Source organism: Molossus molossus, unplaced genomic scaffold (genome assembly GCF_014108415.1).
Source record: "Molossus molossus isolate mMolMol1 unplaced genomic scaffold, mMolMol1.p scaffold_m16_p_23, whole genome shotgun sequence".
Classification (NCBI taxonomy): Eukaryota; Metazoa; Chordata; class Mammalia; order Chiroptera; family Molossidae; genus Molossus; species Molossus molossus.
In genome coordinates, this window is record NW_023425359.1 from 19,948,212 (window position 1) to 19,970,040 (window position 21,829).

At 44.2% G+C, this 21,829-nt stretch overlaps 1 protein-coding gene across 1 annotated transcript in view; it reads left to right on the top strand.

Annotated features, from left to right (window-relative positions):
- Positions 1–21,829, top strand: part of USH2A (usherin) — a 534,168-nt gene that overhangs the window by 195,860 nt on the left and 316,479 nt on the right. The window contains exons 24-29 of the mRNA XM_036277426.1: positions 654–833; positions 1,768–1,898; positions 4,947–5,220; positions 9,382–9,585; positions 9,686–9,766; positions 12,314–12,511. Coding sequence (XP_036133319.1) covers positions 654–833; positions 1,768–1,898; positions 4,947–5,220; positions 9,382–9,585; positions 9,686–9,766; positions 12,314–12,511 — 1,068 coding nt within the window. The remainder of the gene's footprint in view (positions 1–653; positions 834–1,767; positions 1,899–4,946; positions 5,221–9,381; positions 9,586–9,685; positions 9,767–12,313; positions 12,512–21,829) is intronic.

A 21,829-nucleotide genomic window follows, 5' to 3' on the forward strand; every position in this document is an offset into this window, starting at 1 on the left:
TAAAATGTTGTCTTGGCCTGAGTGGAGGGTGCAGATTTGTCCCCCAATAATTCCTTTATTCACTACTATAATTGCGGTATAGACCAATTTATTCCTATATTTTGGAACAACAGAAAAAAATAAACTGACTCTAAAGCAAAATTCATAAAACTAGCAAGAATGAAATTAATCTTAGACAAAAAGAAAAAAAAAATCGCCCTTCTTAGAAATGAGATCAAACCAATGACTGGCTTGTCCAGCAGACTAGGGTATTGTGATGATGGAACGAAACTATAAACTGTAGATTTAATAGAAACACGTCCTTCAAATGTTACTTTTAAAGCGTGATAGCACTTTTATTTTTATGACCAGTGGTGGATGAAATCTCCTGGTTTAGTTCAAAAGGCAAAGACTCTTGCTAGTCCTATAAAAACTGAGGTTGGTCGCCTTAACATCTGCTTCTGCGGAGCTGATGGGTCCGAACCAGAGCCGGGCATCGTCACGGTCCCCAGAAGCAGTCGGTGGTGTGGCGTTGCCACCGACCATGAAGGGCTTTGCAGCAAACAGGCAGAGAGAGCTGTTGCCCGTTTCTTTTATTGTAATGGCACATAAAACGAACTGATTGAAAAGCATTTTTAAGATGTATATTTCTTGATCTCTCTCACTTCCCACAGACATAGTCCGAAAGGGTTTTGTGGGCTGTCTCAGGGATGTGTATTTCATGAAGCGTTACAGTCCCTCTGCTGTTTGGGAGCCTCTGGTTTGGCAGAATGCCGAGGATCAAATGAACGTGTATGACGAATGGGAGGGATGTCCCTCTTCATTACAAGCGGGGGCCCAGTTCCTAGGAAGAGGTAAGGGTCTCAAAGAGCCATGGTTCATTACTTAGCTGCCCGTTCTCTCCTTGGCATAGTTGACTGTTCCCTGTCCAGTCACTCTGACCTCATAGAAATACCTAGTGATGCCCATAAATATATGCCCAGAGTTTGAATGCATAATGTAAATTGTAAGGCGCATGAGTAGATATTCATGTGTAAGCTCTATAGTGGCCCAAAACAATGGTGGTGTCCCCAATGTCCATCTGTAAGTCAACGGTTTTACTTAGAATGCAATTTACTTAGAAAGATGTTTCCATTGAGTCACCAGGTTAATCTGCAAGTATCTCTTTAGTCTATTATGTAGATGGACAATATTTTTCGGAGTAAAATTTCAGCTTTGAAATAGGAAGGTAGGTCATTAAGGGAGGCTAGAGGTGATAATGGACGTCACTGCCCTTTATCCAAGCTGCAGCCACAGTGGGGTGTGGTGTCCCTGGATGTCCCCATGGTAAGGGATGGAAGAGAACAGGGTGGCTTGGGGGGCATGGCTTGTTCTCCCAGTTAAAGCCCACCTCTGCCTCCTCCCTTTATACTCAGCTGGTCAGTTATTAAGTGAGAACAGAAAGCTACGTGGTATCATCATCTGCACGCTGTTTCTGTTGCTTTATCTCATCAGCCATTATTCAGAGTTTCTCTGAAGCCAGTGAAAATGCTTATGGTTAATACTCACATAAACTAGTACTAATCTGAGTTGTATCCATGAGTCCAGGACAGACTGCTTCCTCTTCAAAGGTATGTCAGGTTCATTCAGCCACTGTTGGACAGTTGCAAGGGAGATTTCTGGACATGGACGTCCATCTTTCGTGAGAGAGTCACAACAGCCTGTGTCCCAAGGGTGTGTGACGTTGCCTGCACAGTGCTGGTGGTGTTGCTTCCCACAGCTCATGTGTGCACCTCCTTCTCCTTCAAGGGTTCCTGGAGCTTGACCCACGCGTGTTTCCTGGCGGCCTGGACTTGGAGATTTCCTTGACGTTCAGAACAGACCAGCTGAATGGATTGCTTCTTTTCGCTTACAACCAAGATGGACCTGACTTTCTTGCTGTAGGTTCATTCAGTCCATTACATTTACGTGAACATGTCAGATTCCGTCTTGAAATACATAAACCGTCGGTGTACCGTATACTGAATTGGGGTTTCTTTCCAAATTCACTTTTAAGTTTTTTTCATCCCAAATCATTTTCAGTTTCAGAGTCTTGTGAAACATTTTGCCTTTTAGGGCTATGACAACTTATTCTATTTTATTTTACTTTATTGATTTTTGAGAGAGAGAGAGAATGGAAGAAGCATACATTTGCTGTGCCACTTATCCGTGCATTCATTGGTAGATTCATTCTTGTATATGTCCTGACCGGGGATCGAACCCGAAACCTTGGTATATGGGGATGATGCTCTAACCAACGGAGCTACCTGGCCAGGGCCTTATGAAAACTGTTTTAAAGCACTATTATTACTGTGAAAATTGTAATTTTAACAAAACAGCTTAAGGAATTAAAACCCAAGTTAGTGCAACCATATGAAAGTCCAGTGAATGTTCATGAACCGACCCCCCAACTCAAGAACTCAAATGTCATCCATGTTTCTGTCTACCTCTGGGGTCTCTCCGAACCCACACCCTTGTCTCCCTCCAGAGGTCATAAGTAATCAGAATGTTGTGTTTATTATCCTCTTCCCATGTCTGTAGTCTGTACACCATGTATGAATGCCTAAAAATCCTTGTTTCGAAGTGGAAAAAAGTGGTATTGTACTTTCTTCAGACTGACTTTCCCAAATGCTAGTTGCCCTGGATTTTCATGAAATTCCCTGGCTTCTCCAAAGATCATTGTCACCTTCCTAGATTTACTCTACTTTTCCCTTAAAACAGGGTCTTACCGAAGATTCTATATTCCTTTTCCTTCTCTTTTCACTCTGTTTATTATACTAACTGAATGGTTTTATTTATCTCATCATGAACTGTTCCCATTTTACTGGCCTGTCTTTGTGTTCAGCTGCCTCTAGGGAAGTTTATTCTGGATGTTTTACAGGAATTTCAAACTCATTAGGTTTAAAATTGAACTCACCCCTCACCTGACCAGGTAGCTCAGTGGGTTAGCGTGTCGTCCCCATATTCCAAGGTTATGGGTTTGATCCTGGGTCAGGGCACATACAAGAAGCAAGCAATGAATACATGAAGAAGGGGAATGGCAATCGATCTTTCTCTCCTTCACCCTCTCCCTCCTTTCTCTCTCTGAAAATCAATTAAAAAATTTTAAAATTAAACTCAACTCTCTTCCTGATACAAACAACAACAGGCAGCCATTCTTTCTATTGCTGTATATCATGGTGTTGGTAAAACACACCCAAACGAGCAAGAGAGAAGGTGCGTGTCCTTGACTTACTTGTCATCCATCTGACACTTTCACCTCTTTGCCAGACCCCACTGGGTTGCTTTTAGAAAGGCCTCCCGGATGGAATGTCATTGTCATCATCGTTGTCATCCTTATTTGAATGACTCTCATCTTTTTTTTTTTTTTTCAAAATTTTGCTGGTTCTCTAATAGGTTTTTCCCATCTCAGCCCAGCCTTGTTTCCAGTATGGACTTCTTATGACTGGGAGTGCAAACTGTTAGATAAGAGAACATCGGAAGTAATAGGGCTGTTGGTGTCCAACGGACCAGAGACAGATGAACTCTTCTTAATATCACTTAAAATGCTCTAAAATCTTGCTTCTACAGACCTGGCAAGACCCTTCCTAACTCACCCTGCCCCCCTCAACATGTAACTATTTCCCCTTATTTGGTGCCTTTTTCTAACCCTAGTAAACTTGTGCATGTCCCCAGTCCGTTGAATGTGTTCAGCCCCTGCTTGGAGAGCCCTCCATGGATCTTCTGTACCTTCTTTAAACCTTTCCCAGGAAGCTCTGTCATTGCTCCCTGTTCCGGTCTTGGTTACAGTGTAACTTCGTGTGCTTGTCTCTGCTATTGGACAGGGTATTGTGGGAACAGTGTTCATCCTGCAGCAATGGGTCCATGGAACGTAGCAGGGGTTTCAGTATTGAATGAATGAATGAATGAATGAATGAATGAATGAATAGATAAATAACTGCTCACCCAATGTACTTCACAAGGATGCTATTTATATAGTAAAAGTAATAATTTTTATCTGGCCTTATTTATTTGCTTCATTATTCATTAGACATGATTGATCTCAAATGTGTGTGTAACTATGTTGCTGATTTGACTTCCAGCAACATAAAACAGAGTAGGTGAAATAAGTATCATGTACCATTTGGAAGGAAAACATACGGGAGGCATTTTCTGCACCATGAAAATTGGGGCAAAATATGTTTGTATTAGAAAATGGCACCTTAATCAAGAAGAAAACACATCGAAGCAATTATGTTAGTTAGAGATGTAGAATAAAAAAAACTGGGACAGCGAATCCAAATACATCTTCCAAATCTGAAACTGAGTCCACCAACCAGTTAAAATAAGCTTACGTTTTATTTTCTTACTGTCTTGTCATACCCTCCCCCCCAAATTAAATTGATATATGAAGTAGTATTTTTCTCATTTTCTAAAAACTCAAAAATAGAATCATAGCTCAAACTGTTTTCTTTGGTCACTTGTGCTGGGGTTTAATATTTACCTGCGTTGTATCCCCCCCAAAGTTTCTGCCTACAACATCCTGTATTATACCATACGAATTTGTTTGACTCGCTACAATATTCATGGCACTTATAAACTTCCAAGGGACTTTATTACATGCTATTCTGGCTTGGCTTAGAACAAAGTGGACTATTTTGATAGAGTGCTTTCAGGAAATGCCTTGCTTTTCTTCCAGAAATTGACCTTCTGGCCTGGCTGGGGTGGCTCCCATGCATCAGGAGGTCACCGGTTCAATTCCCAGTCAGGGCACATGCCCAGGTTATGGGCCTTATCCCTAGTGGGGGGCATGCAGCCAATCAGTGTTCTCTCTCATCGATGTTTCTATCTTTCTCTCTAAAATCAATAAAGAAAAAGAAGTAAAAAAAGAAATGGACCTTCTGCTCTCTCCCAAACTGCCACCCTGCAGTCTTTCATACACCTGTTTTCTTTCTTACTGTGGACCACAGGTGGAACTTAAGAGTGGACTACTGCGACTCAGGTTAAATACCAGTGTCACCTTTACACAAGTGGATCTGTGGCTGGGGCTGTCCTATTGTGCTGGCCAGTGGAATACAGTGATCGTGAAGAAGGAAGGCTCCGTCCTGTCCGTGAGCATGAATGAACTGATGGAGCGTGTATCAGAGCCCAGCGCCCAGCCCCTGACGGTGACTTCCCCCGTCTACCTGGGAGGTGTCCCACCGGAGCTGCAGGACTCGTACAAACACCTGAATTTGCAACCAGGTAAACTTCACCTGGAGGAATCCCCAAATCATGACAGCTCTGGTCTTCCCAGGTTTGGGTGGCTCTGTGTTTCTAAATATAGTAATAGAAGCAGGCTAAAGCAATGCCCACCCACCCCTTTGTTGCAGAATTTTAAGCTCAAAAAAAAAAAAAAAAAGAATGAATCACAGACTACTTCTTCAAATAGTTTTGTATATTGCACCTAAGAGTGTCCCCTCATATATAATCAATATATTCTAACATGTCCTCAGAAATACAATTTATATATATATATGTATATGTATATATATACACACACACACACACACACACATACTTTTCATGTTTCCCTTGAAAAGACATGTGGTTCTGGTGGTTTTGAATACTGATCGTTATCTTTATTTACAGATTAAATAAATAAATTAGGTTGGTGGGCACAACTGGGAAAATTGGCATTCAGTTCACTAGGGCTGGTTTCTGGCATAAATGCTAATTGTCTCCATGCATTTCAATGGCCTCTTGTGCAGCCAAGCACATGAAAAGGTGAGTTTAGTTGAATTTCAAACATACTAGTAAAAAATCTATATATCATTGATTCTTAATAACCACGCAGGAAAAGTCACAAGTGTGTAAGTCATAAGTAAAGCAAGGATTTAACTCCTATCACGGGTGTGGACATAATCAGAGAAAAAAATAACTCATGTAACTGATAACATCAAACTCAGATAATGAGTTTGAGCATAAATACAGAAATGATTAATTTTGAAAGGCTAGCAAGAGTGGAGTGTGTACTGGGTGCTTTGATTCTGAGGGCTTTGCAGGAGAGGTTGGAGTGAGTTCTTCCTAACAAGCCTATGTCTTAGGGGCTATTGTTCGTATCCCCATTTTACAGATGAGAAATCTGAAGAAGAGAGAGAAGGATTTGCCCAAGGTCGCATGGCTAGTAAGCAGGTAGCTGGCAAGCCCAGTGGTCAGTCTAACTCCCGGCATGCGAGCCAACTTGCGCCCGTGTAGAAAACGGTCTCTATGTGTTTCAAAATCTGTGCACTGTGAATGGTTAAAATTCCCATGAAGCAGTTTTTGCCTATCGGGTCAGTACATAAAGATTTAAATGCCTGTGAATAGAAAATATATGGCAAGCTCTAAGAAGACTTTCAGAAGGGTATGAGGAAGGAGTTAATGAATATCTGAGACCCAAGACAGTAATGACATTTTCCAGGCACTTAAATGTAACAGAAGCTGGAAATATTACATTCACATAAAGGCTTCTCCTGATTCCGGGTTCCTGAGGTTAGAAGGAGCTTGAAAACCCTTTATATGAGCAAGATTACTTGACCTTATTTACATCTAACACCTACCTATGAAGCGTTAGACTTTGGAGGGTACCAACACCCAACACCATGTTGGTCCTAAGACATGGCTTAAACTGGAATTGTAATATTATAATGTTATAATATTATAATGATAGAAGTTTAGAACATCAACATAGACCCCGGGAGAATAATTTCATCTTCACTATGACTGAATCTATAATACTGAATGATATTTTATTTATGGGTAATATTAAATTTGTATCATCAAAGTATCAGCCACATTAGTAGTTCTCAGATCACTGATAACATGTGACGTGTAGTAGCTGGGATGTAGTAAAAACTCAATAAAATTAGCTTTCATTATTATTACTATTATTATGATCATCATCATCATCATCATCATCATCTTTACTGCCACCCAAGATACATCGGAATTGCCTGGAAAGGTTATTAAAAATGCATATTTTACAACCCTGTCCCCTAAGATCCTGAGATGTTTTGAGTGATACTGATCTTTATAAGTAATTGCATTTATATACAGAGATCAGGACACTAGTCACAATATACAGATACTGCACACATGAACTAAATTGAAATTCAAATCCATCATGTTCACAAACTGTATTTTTTTCAGTCCATTATCAACTGTTTAAAAATTATTCTATGCTTCTCAATTAGCATCTCTTTTCAGAGGCTCTATTTTGTGGTCATATTAGGGCTATTTTCCCCCCTTAGTCATTAATATTGTTATCTTTCATGTGCAAATTAATTTTCCTCCATGCCTTGGAAATACTGGGGAACATACGATGCAGAAGCCATGCTGGGTCAGGTCCTGGGCGGCTCACTTAGAACGATCACTTGGTGCTGTCACTGAGGTGGAGGCTGGAAGTGATCGGGCCTGGCACATGGGGTCACAGGTCATGCTCCCTGGAGGGGCCAGGTGGGGGCTGAAGCCAGACTTCCTTCCAGACCAGGAGCATGGTGTTCGGCTCCTCCCTCCTGAACACCTGCTGTCTGATCTGTCAGCTCAGAGCCTGGGGCCACCTTTCAGTGTTTGGAGGCCCGGGGGAGGGGAGCAGAGGCAGGGTTTTGTTTGTTTGTTTTCGAATCTCACAAAGGCAGAAAGCAAGGAAGGTGGGGCCTACACTCCCCCCACAAAGAAACCCCCTCCCCGTTCTTATCCTCACACCCCTTCCAAAGCTGAAGGAGGCTTGGGAGTATCCCTGGAGGGAGCACTTCTCATGGTGCGGATCTGCGAGACCATTGACACGTCCTTCTCAGGACCCTCCGACGTGAGGGGAGCCCCTGCCCAGGCCCCGGCAGCCCCGGAGGTCTGCGGGCACCCCTTCGCCCCGTGGCTCGGGCCTCTGCCTGTGTCTCCAGAACGAAGGAAGACTCCGTCGGTGGCCCTTCCCACGTTTGAAACTCCATCCTGTAAATTCATGTTAAGATACTTTTTTCTTAACATTTAAAAAATTGTGCCGAAATCGACGTAACACACACTTGCCGTCTTGCTGTGTTGACGTGCGCAGCTCGGTGGCGGTAAGGGCAGTCCCCCTGGGCGCAGACACCATCCAGCTCCGGCGCCACCTTCCATCCTGCAGGCTGTGGCCCCTGAACAGTAACAGGCGGGTCTGACGCACACACCTGCACGTCAGCCACCCCTCGCCACAGCCCGTGTTCTGTGGGTGGGGAAACTCAGAAGGGTGCAGAGAAGGGGGGTGACTCAGCTCCCTGCCATCAGAAAGTTTCCGGCAAAGGCGGAGGCATTCTGAGCTTTGGAATTTTCAAGTGGATGCTTTTCTATTGCGCTTCATGGCTTTCTATTCAATCCACTCAACTTATTGAGGGTCTGCTGGGTGTTCAGGATAGACGGGTAGTATTGATCAGGGTGGGGGGGCTGAAGGAAGGTGAATAATAGCAAAGGCATTCGAAAGGAAAGACACTACCCCGTCATGTGTTCTGACATAATAAGACATCATAGAAATGCTGACGAGAACATTGTGGTCATTGTCACTGTTAACTCATTTTACTCCTGCATGATGGTTTAGTTGACTGTCTGCTGTGGGGCTTTTATCTTGAAAAGAGCCAATCATGTGTTCAGGGAATTTCGAGCTGGACAGTGTTTTATTTTTAAATTATTTTTTCTTTATTGATTTTAGAGAGAGAGGAAGGGAGGGGGAGAGGGAGACAGAAACATCGATGAGAGAGAACATTGATTGGCCACCTCCTGCAAGCCCCCCACTGGGGATCAGGCCCATAACCTGGGCATGTGCCCTGACCAGGAATCAAACCGGTGACCTCTTGGTGCAGGGTCGACGCTCAACCACTGAGCCACACCAGCCGTCTCCAGTGAATCTCGAAACTATCCTCCCTCCTGTTACCCTGTAAGGGCATTTTCCCCCCACAATGATCTTGTTGAAAAATGATGCTGCTTGAACTTTTTTGTTTTTTTGGCCCTTAAACACTGACTTTTTTTATAGGTAACTTAGTTTTTGACATTGAGGGGCACAGGGATACCGCCTGTGCCATACTGTGTAACTGGCTAAATTGTATTCCAGGAACATACACATGCAGGGAAAATGTAGGCCTAGCGGCATCTAAGAAGCACGTTCGGTTGCGGAGTCTAGTTGAAGTCTACGTATCAGGTTATATTTTTTGAAACGTAACATACATAGAAATCTTTTCTTGCGGCGCGTTAGTGTGATTCAAAAGAGGAGGCATCGAGGATTTCCCAAAGGAGACTTGAACATTTAGAAATCAGACCCAGAGCACCCCGCGCCCCTCAGTTAAAGGCACCGCGGAGGCCGGCAGTGATGGGGAGTGAGGACCCCGGCCCTCGCTGTGATGCTGCTCTCTCCGTTTCTAGGTTTCGGTGGCTGTGTGAAGGATGTTGTGTTTGCACGAGGTGCTGCTGTTAACTTGGCAGCTGTGTCCAGCGGTGCTGTCAGAGTCAATCTGGATGGATGCCTGTCAAGTGACAGCACCGTTAACTGCAGGGGGAACGACTCCATCCTCGTCTACCGGGGAAGAGAGCGGGACGTCCAGGAGCACGGGCTGCAGCCCTTCACAGGTGCCCGGGGTTCGGTGTCCCCCCCCCTCGCCCTCCCTGCCAGCTCACCCCTCCTCTAGGTGACCAATAGTGTCCTTTCTGCTTCCTCTTTCCACTTCAGAGTACCTGTATCGAGTGACTGCCTCACACGAAGGAGGTTCTGTCCGTAGTGACTGGAGCCGGGGGCGCACACTGGGAACAGGTAAAGGTGCTTGGTCTCCTATTGTAGCAGTGCCCGCACACGCTGGTGCGCCCAGGTGGGCGCGTGCGAGGGAAGGACAGGCCGCCGCCCTTTCCGAGGCTGTGTGTTTGCGGTCACGTGGCAGAACGTACCTTGAGTGGCCCAGAGCCGGCCGATGGCTCAGACGCTTAGCAGATCAGGGCTTGTGGTTTTCCAGGGGTTGAATAAGCATCGGCTCGGGCTTGATTCTTTCCTCTTCGGATTCAGAAAGCAGTTTTCTGTTGTCTTGGGGATGGAACAGGCCTGTCTCCACAGTAATGCGCCTAAGGACAGGAACACCTGATGGACTGCACGGACCCCAGGATGCTAAAGTCGAGGTCACCATTAAGTGGGGGTGACACCCTCGTGCAGAAGGTGCAATTGCAACCTGCATCCTGGTTGGAAACAGACAGGCGTTTGCCGCGGTGTTGACTTTAATATCTGAGAACGAGTCTCCCGGGATAGAAATTGCTGATTGGTCTAATTTTTTATTTTACTTTTTTGAGTTGGAGAGGAGATAGCTAGAATCCACGAGGTCTCATCTCAGACGACCAGTTTATCAATGCGTGGAGCTTCTGACAGTGACCAAAACATCTTTTTACATAATATCATCCCAGGAAGACATTCATCACGCAGAGTTCCATGGCTCAGTAGCCTTCTGCCCTTTGGGGTCAGGTATCTGTCAGAAAGGCAAATCCATTTCCACGTGATTGCTACTTACGTGTCTTAACGTTTATCCTGAGCAAGTCACAATGTATCCAAAGACATGTTTTCACCAAGCTGGTGCCGCGTACTTTTTTCTTTGTGAATCAACAATGGGTTACTAACCCAGGCATCTTCTGTGGGATCTTGTTAATCTAAAAGATGATTAAATGCCAAGGCGAACTGCTTGAGCATAATTTTCAAAGCTCTCTGCCTACAGATTTTCCAGAAGAGGACAGCTTGACCCTTTTCCGCGATGATTTAAATGATCATCTATTTGCAGGCGAGACAATGAATTGAACGCCCTCGGAAAATCTTTTTCAACTTCCAGAGCTCGGAGAAAGCCCCGATATAAAATATGGATCTGCCGCTAGCATGTCCTCTGGCCCTAATTCACACGTCTCTACTTTAGGAACAGATACACGGTGGAGCCTGCTTTCTGTCTCATTTGGTACAGAGGTGTCTAGAAATGCATCGCTTACATAGCTTGAGGACCACCGAGAAAGGATGCAAACAGAGCCCCGAATTGATAGCGATGATCCGACCACAGAGTCTTCTGCCATAAATTCATATTTACAATCTGACCACAGCCCTGAGCCGCTACAAGCTCCCAGGGGCCGGAGAATAATTGCACTATTTAATTATTTTTGAGTCAGTTTTGCTCTGTCCCTCATGAGAAGACCATCTGTTAGACAGTCCTGGACTTTGCCCTGGACCACATTTCAGAACTAATAAAATCAACATCACTCTCGTGGTCCCTTTCCTTGCGACTCGATCGCGCGGCCCGTGTGTGCTCTGTGTGGGCGCCCGGTGTTTTAACGACACAGACCCATCTCCACCTCCGTGCTTCCTCTCATCCTTTCTGTTCACTTCATCTTCCCTGAAGCTGCCCTGTGTACTGAGCAGTCAAGTCGGGGAACGAGGCTGTTGGATGTTGGAAGGCAGAGTGGTCCTCCACTGTCGGGCTCGGGAGTCCACGGGCAGCCAGAGTGGGGTTCTCATCCATCATCCTGCCAGGGGTACCTCGGGCTTGTTCTCAGTGTTGCCAGTGCAGTCAGCTGTGATGAAGTTTTTACTGATCAGAACCGTGGAAACACGTCATAAATAGTTCAACGTATGGATTTTTAAAACTCGGGGGCCCAGCTTCGAAGCGAGCTTTGCAGTTGCCTTAAACCTCCTCAGATTGCGTTGGTGTTGGAGCTGCTCGGAAGAGAACGCCTTGGAAAATGATTGTGTGGAATGTCAAGGGCACAAGCTCCTCCGCCCCCGAAACACAATGAGCAATGTATCCGTATATCGTATCTGATAGAATTTTGATTTTTTTTTTTAAATTAATTTGGAAACAATTGAATTTGGCCAACAGGAGCAGAGACTCAGTTGCAATGCCATCATGTCTGTGGTCTTTTTTGGCTAATACTCTGCAGATATAAATGTGTCAAACCGCTGTGTATAATAACACTGCAATTACCTCGCTTCCAAGGGGTACGTCGTTACATTGTTTGAACTTGTTCCCTGCCCACCACCCACCTCCTCCTTTATGAGTGATGTTTAAACCATGTCGGCTACATTAAATGTTTGGGGAAAACCGGGACTAGACTCGGAAGAACGTTATGTCGATGGAGTTTTGATGGTTTTGAAATATCGCTTAAACCGAACAGCTCAAAATGTGCAGTCCTATTAAATCAATGCTGAAAAGTTACAACTCTAATAAATTGTATTTATGCTAATGGTTCAGTCTGATTTACGGCGGCCATTAAAAGTGAAGAATGGAGCAATAGTCTTCCCAGCACGGCCCTTTTGTCTATTTTCTCTTTTATTCCTTCGCAGCTCCACAGAGCGTGCCCGCTCCCTCCAGGGTCCGCAGCATCAACGGACACGGCGTGGAAGTGACCTGGGACGGACCTGTTGAGGTTCGAGGGGTAATTGAGAGGTACATCCTGAGAGCCTACAGTGAGGAGGGCCCTTCTCGTCCACCCCGCGTGCCCTCTGCCACTTCTGAGTTCGCCAGCGCTGACAACCACACAGGTAAAAGCGATTCCCTCTGGGAGCAGATCTGACTCGTTTTGTTTTATTTCAAGTCAAAACTTTCCTCGAGGTTCCCCCGACACCACACATACAGTGATTATTCATCTATTTTTACCTGATTGAAAACAAGAACCACCCAATGAGATGGAAGCCTGTGTCCGCCTGGGATGAAAAGAATCATTCTCTAATCATGGGCTTTTACGCATAGCTTCCATACAAGGTGGATCTTCTCTGTCCCCGAGAGATCAGGTCACAGGTGCCTGTTGCTCTCCAGGCCCCTTAGACATCTTTAGAGATCCTGTGTGCACACTCACCACCAGCTTGCCTGTTTCACCGTGCAGGCGTGTGCTCTGGGACTACACCGAGTTCACGGCGCCGTCATTTATTGTAAAATTGTTGATTAAACCTAATTATGTCCAGGTGGAGGAGTCCCCGAGCACTAGCCGTTGGATAGCCATCCCAGGGAATCGATGTCTCACGGGGCAGGATGCCACGCAGCAGGAGCAGAGGAATCACACTCACGCGCATCACGCATGCCGCCGACTCGAATTCATGCCCACGTGTAGGAAGACAGCAGTTTACAGCTTCCCGAGACGTTGAAGCACCTTTAAATAGAAAGTCAAATTGAAGCCTTGGGCAAAAAAAAAAAAAAAAAAAAGTACAATTCATCAAAAGATTGGATAGAGGAAAAAAAGCATTTTCCCCCCTCTGTCAAAAAATTTTATAACTTGAAAAATTATCTGAATTTTGGAGTATCCTTAATGATCTTGTTAGTGTATCTATTGGCCAACCCTCTCTAGCTCTTTCTTTTTTAGGCTCTACAGCTCAGATATACCAACAGTTTTTGTTTTGTTTTTTAATATCTTATTTTTTTTTATTTTTCTTGTTTTTATTTTTAACACTTGATAAAAACCCACCCTGATTTAGTCTTCAGTTTGGCTTTGCCCAGTGGCCACTTTGTAGCTAAGTAGGCTGGGAAAAGAAAAAACAACAACAACAACAACAACAAAAAACAGTTTATCACTAGAAATTCTCAACCTACACGCTCCAAATGGGCACTCAGTCATGACGCCAATCCTGTCACATTTCTGAAATAACCTTCTACTCCCATTCCCCTCACTAAGTATTTTATATTTTTCCGAACGAAATGCTAACCCGCCTGCCTCATCTCCCTCAGTGGACATTTCTGTTAGATCATCTGGAACACCAGAGAAGGAACAGAACCTATCACACGGGATTTCGTAAACTGTCTTCCAACCAAACAGACGCAGCCATTGCATTTTTCTGACTGGTAGGGTTGCTATTAGGGTTTCAATGAATTAATACATGCTGAAACATTTAAAAATTATTTTCAGCCTATAATGGGCATTTGCCATCACCATTATTTTTGTTTTTATTTTTTACTTTTCTCTTTTAAAAAAAATGTTTTTCTTTATGGATTTTTTTGAGCGAGAGGAAGGGAGAGGGAGAGATGTAGAAACCTTGATGAGAGAGAACATTGACTGGCTGCCTCCTGCACGCCCCCCACTGGGGATCGGGCCCACAACCTGAGCATGCGCCCTGAACAGGAATCAAACCAGCGCCCTCTTGGTGTGTGGGTTGATGCTCCACCATTGAGCCACACTGGCCGGACAACTTTTCTCTTTAATTCCTGTTTTTTACAGAGCTTCCCTTATCCTATTAAAAATAAAATCTTCAGCGGTCTGCTGGGCCCAACTGGTCCGCCTTTTCAGAGCTGTTACTGATGGGTTTACTTCTCACTTACATGTTTCACCTCTCCCTCCACTGCAGTGGGTCACAAAATGTGGCTTCAGGACCATCAGCAGCGTCACCTTGCGCCTTGGTATCCAGGCAGATTCTTCAGCCCACCCACGCTGCTGAAGCAGAACCAGTGTGGGCAGAGCTCGGCCATCCTTGCTAGCACAGGCCCTCCTGCTCTGCTTCTGGTGCATGCCGGAGTTTGAGAACTACCGCCCACCTGCCTTCTTCCAGGGTCACTCAGCTTCTGGCTCCTCTGTCCACTCCCATTGGACAGGCTGGACACACACCAACATTCCCCAACCAATGACAACAATCTTCATTTTATCTAAATCCCCTTGCAGCTATTGCTCCCTCTCGCCTTTTCCCAGACTTGCCTTTTGCAAGAAGTACCAGTGGGGGTTGTCCACATTTCTTCTGTGACATGCCTCGCTAGTTTTATCCTCACTTTTCCTGTTGGAGGCTTTGAAATTATAGCAGCCTTGACCGAGGTTGTGCAACATCAGTTTCCCTGGAGGAGGGAATTCCCCAGATTGAAGACTTATACAGGACGCTGTTGGTTGTTGCTATAGGGTGTGTTGAGCCTGTGAATGTTGTACAGGCAGATTTTTCTCATTGATTTGAAAAATCTCTTTACATATGAAGTATATTTTGCCTTATGTACTACAAACCCTGCCAGTTTCTCATTTTCCTTTTATTTTGATTTTATTATGTATAGATTTTAAAAATATTTTAGAGTTAATATAACATTTGTTTAAAGCATTTGTTAATTTTCTATTGATCATTTTTTTAAATCTATGCTTTCCAGAGTAGACTAATATTTATTGATATTAGATGTGTCACAGTGACAATATATAATGTTATTCTCCAAATAGTAATTCTAAATTTGAGACAAGCGCAATCAGAAAATGAACATGTTGAGCATGTGATTGGTAAACAGGCAGAAGAAAATTAGAAAACTACTGACCAACAGTTATACGTTTTTATATATATTCAGTCTGCAAAAAAAAACGAAAAAGAAGGAAGTTTCAACTCAATATAATTTTGTCCATTTCTTCTTGGGAAACTCCTTTTGTTTGGATTGTTCTTTTTCTTATTGCTTTTACATCCATTATTTATAGCTGAACCTTTGAAGTCATTGTTTTAGGTCTATCTCTATAAATAGAATCTAGTTTGATTTAGTTTTATGTACAACTTGAAATTCTCTGTAGTGTAGGAGAGAAATTTAATTCATTCACATTTATTTTACAATTTACATACTGCTCTTATTTCTGAAATCACCTTTCATACTGGCCAGTCTTCAGTTTGATAGTGTTTTTCAATGTTTTTTTTTTTCCCCCTATTTTTTCATTTTCTGTTTTTGTCTTTGTGGACTGTAAATTATTTAACTTTTTCCTCCCCTCGGGGATTTTAAAGATCTATCTGCTGCTCACAACTGTGAAATGAGTAAAAGATAATCATAAGGAATCTGGAGACTAGTATTGTCAGGTGGACTTTTATTGTGCAGAATCAGCTTGAGTAGTCCTCAAAGTCAGAGAATTTACCAGTAAAGAAAAAAGAATGCTAGCAAGTGTGTGTGTGTGTGTGTGGGGGGGTGGACAGAGAGACCCCAAAAGCTGGATTTAGTAGAGCCGTTTGGAGTGTGGAGACTGGGAGGTGGCAGTTGCTTTTCTCGTCGGCTGAGGTAACGGAACCAGAGAGGGAAGGGGGTGAAGTAGTTCATGAGCACTTTTGTTCTTGATCTTAAAAGTCATGGCCGCTAAGCATTTGTGAGGTGACTTTTGTTGAGATTTTAATGCTTAATTGTGGTTGTTGGAGTGGTATTTATGTGAATGAAACAATGCTGATTTAGCTTCATTGGTTCATATTGGGTTCTTTACCAGCTAAGTTTAGAAATGTTGTCAGAAAACATATTTGGTGGTGTTTGTTTTTCTGTTATATTGCAACTCTTTTATTCTGCAGATTGAGAAAGGTTAATAATGTTTATAGAACCATCACTTCTGTTGAGAAAGAGCAGTTTTCCATATTGTCTATTTCTTCCCGTTCGTCCTTAGTTTAGTCACCCAGATCCATCTCGGTTCAAGTCCCAACTGTGCCACTTGTTAACTGTGTGATCTCAGGCAAAGTGAAACAGATCCTTACACCAGAGTTTTCTCATATGTCAAATGGGGATAAAAACTTTTTCTCTGTTATAGAATTGTTGTCAAGATAACAAATGAATTACCAACATAAAATATTTCGCTCGGAGATAGGCATGTGGTAAATGTCCAATGAATCAATTATCTTGCTACTATTTAGTCTCTGAATTCTAGGTTATTGCTTCATAATTGTTCCTCTTTCATTTTTCTGATTTTTGCACTTTTGATGCTATTCTTTGAGCCTTTTAAGATAATTGAAAACATTTTTCTGTTTCAGTCTTTTATATAGTTTGCATTTGTTCCTCATCTCATTCGACTGGGTTTGATGACTGCCTCCCTCTCAATATTCTCTTTTGTTTGGCACTAACCTTCTCTCTCTCGTTTAATGGATTCCAAGTTCTTTGAGTTCGTACACTTAGCATGAGACCGATGAGGAGGAAACAGACTTGCTGAACTTAATCCTGAGTGCACAGTGATCTGCAGTTGGAGTGTTGTGTTCTCGTCTTCCTTGTGGGTTATGGATGTTGTTCCCTTGGACTAAATGCACCCCAGCACCCCCAGTTTGCCTAAATACAGCCCTATTCCCTACTTGTAGATTTTAGTTCCCTATCCCTAAACTTGTCTTCAGACTGGTGTTGGCTGAAGAAAATACAATAAATTTCAAATTCTTTTCCTGGGCACCCAATTGTTAACAAAAACCTTCCCTGGGATCACAGTGGTGCCCACAGGTAGACATGTGTGGCCCTCGGAGCACATGACATCTGGAACCTCAGCTTCTTCTTAGCATTGCGAGGAGGAGGGGGAGCTCATGGACATTTTGGACCAGCTCCAGATTCTGCTTGCCTCAGGGTCTGCTTCAGCTGTCCACTGGTTTTTGTTTCTGGTCCTTTCGTGTATTTATAAACCTTGGGTGTTGCACTGGGATTCTTAAAGGTGGTAGTTCTCAGTTTGGTGCAAACTATGCCCAGCAGGGAACTTTAAAAAATACTGGTGCATGGGCACCCCATGCAGACAGCTGGTTTTTCAGTGCCCACAAGCCCCTGTGCAGCCAGCATAGGGCAACCCTGGCAAAGGGCAGAGTCTGACCAGTGATGAAGTCTCAGTTTTTCCCAGAAATTCTGACACCCTTGCACCTCCCCAGTGAAACTGTAGGACCAAAAAAAAAAAAAAAAAAGTTAACGGTCTGGAGAAAAATGATAAAACATGAAAAGTAGCCAAGGAAAATACTAGTTCTATAAACAGAAGTGAAGTGAACAGGTGATGGAGGAGATATGGGAGGGGATGGCCATGCTTACAACATGCAGACGGCAAACGGAAAAGACATGCATGCAGGGGCTGGGAGAGAACAGTGAGACGGAATATTTCCCACTAACGAACTTGGCTTCCGGAAGATTACACAAGGGAAACCCCAGCAGCACGGAGAGTCCAAGGGTTAACAGCCCCGCTCGAGAGCAAATGGGCCCCTGTGGGCCGCAGGGTCCTGATGCGGTGCCCTCCTTAGCCAGGGTTCAGAGCAGGGAGTTCTCGAAAGTTCATTTCCTCAGCTGGAGCCCCGGGGTAGGACGCCCTGCAGCCAGCACCCCAGGGTGTCCGGAGACATCTCACAAAGCGCTCCAATTAACCGCGCAGCTCTGGCTGGTTTTCCCTGCAGCCGTTAACGGGCATAGCTGCCGCCCGGAGAGACAGCCTTGGCGTGTCCCTTCAAAGCCAGGGCTGCCCAGAAGGGGACTTCACAATGCGACCTGAGATGATGTCAAGAATGAGTCGGTTCATGAATGTGCACATAGCCCATTCCTTCTGTTCCTTTAAGGTGTTGAAACAGGGGAACTTCATCATCAGCGTAATCCATAGTGTTAGGGATATAATTGTACACAGGAGGTATCGCAAAAATCCATTTTGATGATAGTGTTTGGAAATAAATTTTGGGGGGAGTCTGCCATGTTTGAAGTACTTTGTAAATTAATATTGCAGACGTGTAGTTGATCACAAATTTTTTCTTTAAATGTGGATCGCAAAATTGGTCTGAAAAAAATTCCCAGGGCAAAAATATGGCCTGTGACATAAATAATAAAAATAGAAATGATGTAATGTTCCTGCTTCGCTAATGTAGAAGAATTTCATTAGGTAATGCAGCGTTGATGAGTTAATAGCTTTGTCTAACTCTCCTGAATACATAATGTACCTGAACTACATTGTGAGATCTTCAGATAGAGCTTTGTCCAAATTATTTGTTTTATTATATGCTGTGATCATTTGCAGAAAAGGATGTAGATTTCTTTTTGGTAATATGTTGTGCCAAAAATGATGGTAGTGTATAAATGTCGCTAGACAATGGTCATCTTTAGGCATGTCTATAATGCTTCAGTATTTGATATAAATACTCCAATATTCCTAATTAGATTAGTGTTTGTTTTTTTTTTCATCCTCACCTGAGGACATTTTTCCATTTTTTTTGTTCAGATAGAGTGGGAGGGAGAGAGAGAGAGAGAGAAACATTGACGTGAAAGGGACACATCAAGTGGCTGTCACCCGCACAACCCAACCAGGGTTGGGGACAAACTGTAACGAGGTACACGCCCTTAGCAGGAACTGAACCCGGGTCTCTCTGGACTGCAGGCCAACGCTCTAACCGCTGAGCCAAACTGGCCAGGGCAGATTTGACTTTTTTAAAAAGCAACCGTCACTCCAAATTTTCTGTTTCCTAACTTTTATAACCTTTTAATATTTGCATTGTATTTGGAACTAATCAAAAATGATATATATTTTATATAAAGTCCAATGTTACGGTCAACAGCCCCTCACCGACACTGATCTAAATAGCGTTTCTTACGAAATACTTGTTTTTGTAAGCGGATATTATAATACTTGCTCATTTGGGGGGTGATACACAGGGTACTTTCCGTTTGTGCATGGTAGGTCTCAGTAATGAATTTGGATCTTCTAACACATTTTAAGGTGGATTTTAAATGAAATAGGTGCTCTACCCAAAGCATGCTATTCATTTCAGAAATGTTTCTTCAACTGGTCTTTTTCCTTCTTGGACATTGGGGGCTTCGGTCAAGGGCAAGTACGGTGGTCTTGGAGTCAGGAGACGGGTTCTCGGACCTCAGCTGTGCTGCTGAACTTGAGAACCACCTTTTACCCTCTGCCCATCAGCACGCTCCTCTGTGCAGGGGAGCTAGGTCTCAGCCACAAGGGATGACTCGGTTTCCCCCCTTCCTCCTGCCTCCTTGCCTGCCTCCCTGCTTAGTCCAGCCATTGGCTTCTCAGAGTTCTACTGACTTCAGTGCCAGCCCTTTAAGTTAGAGAAAGAGTTAAATGAGTGGGTGCTTCCAACCTATCGCAGAGTGAGCACACCAGGGACAGAGACGCTGTAGTTCCTACCGCAAAGGCCTGGATGAAAAAAATTGAGGTTAGTTGTCAGCCTGCTAAGAGAATCTGCACTGGTCGTGCTCTGAGGTCAATAAAAATCATTGTTTAAATCATTCTTTAGGACTGGGATTCGACTCTGTATTATACAAAGAAAAAAAAGGAATGAGAAACATTTTTTTTTTTCTTTTCCTATTTGTAAGCATCGAAATCTGTTTAGCCTTTGATCCAAGGGACAGGACTTGCTCCACTCCTCACTAGACTATTTAAAGAAGGTTAGAAAATCCATTTGAAGGAAATCAAATGTAAAAAAAAAAAAAAAAATTGTTTTTAGAGTTTTCAAATGATTAACTTAGGTTTGGGGAGAGTGCATTTAGTATTCCAGCATTTGGTTAAAATGAAAATGGACTTCTTTCGTTTCTTAAATAGCAGGGATTCTTATTTTCATTTAAAAATGTTATTGTAAACAAGAAAAGAAGAAATACCACCTTCCCGGGCCACGAAGAACCACATCCTGGTGTGTTTCCTCATCTCTGTTAGACCGTTACATTTTCATCCATATTTAACAAATGTTATTATTCAGTTTCATGGGGTCACTGTGTCAAAATGTCTGTGTTAGAACTTTAATTTATTTCCCGAGCTCCCTTTAAGTGGGCGGAAAGCATGGCATGCTGGGTCGATTTACCCTCTCCCTCCACATCCTGGGTGGGTTTGCCGCTCCGAGCTTATTCTGAGCTGGAAAGTTAGAAACCAGAATTCACCAGCCCAGCCTCAGACTCCGGAGCCAGGAGCACCTCCCTCCTCCCCGGCTCCCCTCCCCCTGGCTGGTTTTCTTGCAAAAAGTGGGTTCTTCCGTTACGTCTCCAGGTAGCAGTAGGAGCTCGGCCTGGGTGGCACCGGCACCAGATGGCCCTCTTAATAAATGCCTTGCTCTCGCCCACCTCGCTTTCTTGATCCAAATGTAAAATGCCAGCAAATCCAAAGAGCGCTGTGCTGAGTTCTCTGGAGATGGAGGACAGCCCTGGGGAGCGGAAGCTAGACAGCTTTCCTGTTTGCTGGGGCTGCTCCTCACGCCTGCTGGCCAGTGGGCAGGAAGCCCCTTTAGTTGGTATAAAACGTCAAGGAGAGAGAGGAGAGAGAAACACAAAGTCTCCAAATGATCGCAAATGCCTTTGATGACCCGCAAACGCTCCTGATTGTTGGGGTTCGCTGAGATACCGTGCGTGCTCTTTGCACGTGTGCGCTGGACCCTGGGCCGGGTAGGCGGTGGCCGTGTGTGGATTTCACCGCCAGGCCAGGGAAAATGAGTGGGTAATGAGAGTAGAGCCGCCAGTTCTTTAATTGAATTAAAAGCTGGGTGACATCAGTGCAGACACCTGTCCAATTACAGACAGGCCAAGGTGTTTACCATCGCTGTACAAGCGAGTCGAAGATGACAGAAATCTTTCCGCCCACAGATTAGCATAATGAAGGAGAACAGATCCACGTGGATGCCAGCCAGACACCCAGGTTGGCAGCTGGGGGTGGGGTGGGGAGGGAGGCGGGGCCTGTTCCAGGCTGTCCACGGAAACGGGGACCCTGCTTCTTCTCCCGGTGTCATTGGCTGTGTAAAAGGTACCATTGCTCCGGGTGTCTCCAGCTGAGCTTCAAGGGCACGAGCACTTGCTTGTGTGGAGTTGGAGGGAATAATACCAGCTCCGCGTCAGAGCTGTCTCCCTGCTTCTCCCCACACAGTCCTCCTCGGAGGCTCAAAAGGTCCCCCAGCTGGGTCAGCTCCACCGTGACTTCCTCTTAGGCCCCCGGGCTGCCTCCAATCATGATTTCAGCTCCTTTGAAGCTCGAGGTGAGAGCAAAGGAAAGGAAACATTGGAAACCATCATCTTCTCGGTCAAAAGAAACAATGGCTGGTACTTTGCAGGGTCCCTGGAGCAGGCAGGGTGGGTGGGTGGGGTGATCTCTTCCAAGTGAGGAGAGGTAAGAGGGTGAAAAGTCTTCAAATTTTGGTCAAACATCAAGTGTCCACTTTGTGTAAAGGACCGTAATAGCTGCTGGA